The 3,728-nt window shown below is 43.2% G+C and overlaps 1 protein-coding gene across 5 annotated transcripts in view; it reads right to left on the reverse strand.

The window, feature by feature from the left end:
* Positions 1 to 3,728, reverse strand: part of ASCC1 (activating signal cointegrator 1 complex subunit 1) — a 124,827-nt gene that overhangs the window by 118,435 nt on the left and 2,664 nt on the right. For all 5 annotated transcript variants that reach the window (XM_019625483.1, XM_019625509.1, XM_019625500.1 and 2 more), the window contains exon 3: positions 2,391 to 2,490. In XM_019625483.1, the coding sequence (XP_019481028.1) occupies positions 2,391 to 2,490 (100 nt within the window). The remainder of the gene's footprint in view (positions 1 to 2,390; positions 2,491 to 3,728) is intronic.

Consider the following 3,728-nt stretch of genomic DNA (forward strand, 5'->3'; position numbering starts at 1 on the left):
TCCTCCACAACTAGACTGAAGAACAAAAGGACAGCTACTTGTCTGTTCCCCTTCCCCCAATTCCCCAGCGCTGTTCCCATCCCAATTCCCCAATAAAAAATCTTAAAAAAAAGTCTACACACCTTAGAAAGGGAAGTGGTTGAGGTTAAAGAAGCTTTAGGATCAAACAAACCTTGGACAAGTCACTTAACCACTGTAAGTCTATTTCCTCACTCATGAAAATGGAGTGAATAATACCTATGTATCATAAGGTTGTTTTAAGGATTAAATGTGATCCTATATAAAAGGGCTTCCCAGTAACTGACACATAGTTCAGTACAGTCCTTGCCATCCTCATTAAGCCCATAAGGGCATCCTTCCAGTTAAGAATTTAGCCAGGCTCAAAAGAAGTTTCATGGAAAGTCTAAGACATTCACTACAATAATACAGATACCTAGTTTAGACAGGTGATTTCCATATTACCTATTAATTAGGACTTAGCAGAATCAGTATCTAATCTAATATGAAAGTCATCTGGTACATAGTGAACATTTAAAATATGTTCAAAAGATCAAGTTAGAATAAAAAATTAAGGAATGTTTACACACCTTAGCCGTAGCAGGTATACACATTAAACAAGACATGCTATACCGCTTTTATCAGGAAACTGAGCCATGACTTTCTCAAATCATGTGTCTTAGAAGAAAATGTCATTGGAAAGTGAGCTGTCAGGGTTTCCAGAAGAATTTCATCCTTAATAGATATTTCATAATTCTCTCAAATTTAATGAAAATGAAATTATTGCCTCTTGAGGCTTAAAGGTATATGATTCCACATTTGTAGATCTCCTCTCAGAGGAGCTTGGACAGACCTAACTCATCTGGTACAACACAGAAAAAGAATTTATGGACTTTCTAGACCAGCCTATCTCTCAAAGGTGGAAGCCTCAAAGTAGCCAGTTAGCCACATAAGCTAGCCATCTTAGTGGTTAATATGGGACAGAACGTGGGCACAAAAGCACAGATTTAAGTGCTCACGAAGTTTCCAAGCAATTTATAAAGATGATCCTGGAAAAAGCACATCAGTCTTCAATAAGAGTTAGGGGTTAATGGAAAAGACACATGCCTGCCTTTCAGAAGCTTCCCATCCTGTGGAGGAGACATCAAATAGCACAGAAATAAATATAAACACATGACTGCGAAATGCTTCAAAGGGAGCCGGCCGAGTGGCGCATTGGTTAACAGCTTGCTTGGGACACCAGCTCTTGAGCATCAGGGCCCCAGGTCGGATCCCACATGAGGGCCAGTGACTGCCCTCTACAGTTAAGATGGTGAACAACAGCTCGACCTGAAGCTGGGCTGCCGTGAGTCCGCCGGCGATGGCATAGACTGCAGCCTCTGCTGCAGTGGGCTGCCATAAGCTACCCTGTGTAGCCAGCAGCCAGCATGAACGGCCAGCAGCCGGTGTGAGCTGCCAAGAGCCACCATGAGCGGCTGTCCAGAGGCCGGTGACCGATCTGCCTCGCCTGGGAAGAGCACAATGATAATACCAACATGGGCCAGTGAAGCAACGTCCTCCACAACTAGACTGAAGAACAAAAGAACAGCAACTTGTCTGTTCGCCTTACCCCAATTCCCAAGCACTGTTCCCCTCCTGCAATTCCCCAATAAAATCTTTAAAAAAAAAAAATGCTACAAAGGAAAAGTGGTGAGTGTTATAAAAATACATAGTAGGATAATGAATGTGGTTGGTGGGGATGATGGTGTAAAAGCAGGCTTCCCTAAGGAAGAAGAATATAATTAGGTAAGGAAGAGGAGAGATTATAAGGCAAAGGGAACAGCATAAGCCAGAGCTCTAAGGCAGGAAGGAGCATGATGCATCTGAGGAACTGAGAAAACCAGTTGGGCTTAAGTGTAAGGCCAGGGAAAGAACGGTATGAGATGAGATTGAGAAATGCAGGGCCTACTAAATCATGTTCAAGATTTTGGCCATTAATCTAACAGAATAAAATTCCATCTTCAATGGAAGGATGTTGGTGGTTTTTAAGCAGAGGTAATAAATAATCAGATTTGCCTTTTGAAAAGATCATTCCACCCTCAATGTGAAGAACTGATTGGGAGGAGAGCAAGAATCAATGTGGAGAGACCAGTAAGTAGGCTATGGCAGCAGAGAGATAAGTGGTGGATTCGAAAGTTCTGTAAGAGGCAAAATCAACAGGAATTCCCCAAAATACATATGGAATAATGAAACTGATCTGTAATCAGGCCTTAGAGCTTCTAGGACATAAAACACTAAACTATTTTGTCATTATTAATCAAGCCCAGAAATTAAGTGTGGAAGTGAGAAGAGTTAGCTTCCTGCTGAATTTCCTAGAAGCGCCTCCCCATGGAGCTGCCAGGGGCCTCACTCACTTGTAGAGCAGGCTGGGGGCCTTCACGGTACACTGGAAACCTTGCGGGGTCTGCACCACCTCGTAGCCATCACAGGGCTCTTCTGCACTCTCCACGAAGCCTGCACAGAAACCGTAACATCTTGTTCAGAGCTGCTGCTTTGGACAACAGTCTTCTCCCAGCTGTCAACCGCTCTCAAGGTTTAAAAAAAGTAATACACACACACACACAAAGAACAGCCCAACACTTTATACTGCAGAACACTGCTCTGACATTCCTTCTGACCTACTTGTAGAAGAAAAATAAAGAATAAAAAACATATGATTATTTTAAATCCTCCAGTCTTGGAACCCTGGAAAAGTAGTCTGTACATACCACTGCTTCTCACAATTGTTTTCTCCCAGAAAGCAAAGACACAATAAAAAAAAATTTTTACTGTTTTTTTATGGACATATAATTCACATAACATAAAATTCATCCTCTTAAAATGTGTAACTCAGTTGTTTTTAGTGTTAAGACACAAAATTACCCCAGTGAATAAAGTAGAAGTAATAATACTGAGAGAACTTTCTCCATATAGCAGAGACAAAGAGAAAGGAGGAGGGTGAAATAAAAAAGCTCAAGGCCCCAAGGTAGAAGGGAAACAATGGGGAGCATAAGGGGGGAGACTAATACTCAAGGCTTAGCGCCTGATGGGAAAAAAAAAAAAATTTTTTTTTTTTTTAAGATTTTATTGGGGAATTGGGTGAGGGAAACAGCCAAGTTGTTGTCCTTCAATCTTAGTTGTGGAGGGCGCAGCTAGCTCAGCTCCAAGTTCAGTCGCTGTCCGGCTGCCCTTCAGCAACCCATGGCCGCTCAGCTCAAGGTGCTGCATTCAACCTTAGTTGCAGGTGGGTGTGGCCACCATCCCATGAGGGAATCAAACTGGAAACCTTCTTGCTAAAGGCGCATGCACGCACGCTCTCATCAGCTGAGACGTCCTGCCACCTGCTAGCAGCTCAGCAGCTCAGCTCGGGGGCAGCTCACTGGCCCATGTGGGAATCGAACCCGCGACCCTGTTGCTCAGAGCTCGAGCTGTTAACCAACTGAGCCACTTGACCGGCCTCAAAAAACAGTTTTATAAAACAAAAGGAAAAGGAAGCAAACGACCTGAAAGGCTTTGTCTGTTTATGCATTAAACCCAAGCCAAAGGTAATTAGCCTGAAAATATTTATAATCCATTTGACTGTTGAATTTGTTTCTTAAAATTATCCCTACAGGGGCCGGCCGAGTGGCACGATGGTTAAGAACTGGCTTGGGACGCCAGAGGGCCCCAGTTCGGATCCCACATATGAGGGCCAGTGACACTGCCCTCTACAG

The sequence above is a fragment of the Hipposideros armiger genome, unplaced genomic scaffold (assembly GCF_001890085.2).
Source record: "Hipposideros armiger isolate ML-2016 unplaced genomic scaffold, ASM189008v1 scaffold_15, whole genome shotgun sequence".
Classification (NCBI taxonomy): domain Eukaryota; kingdom Metazoa; phylum Chordata; class Mammalia; order Chiroptera; family Hipposideridae; genus Hipposideros; species Hipposideros armiger.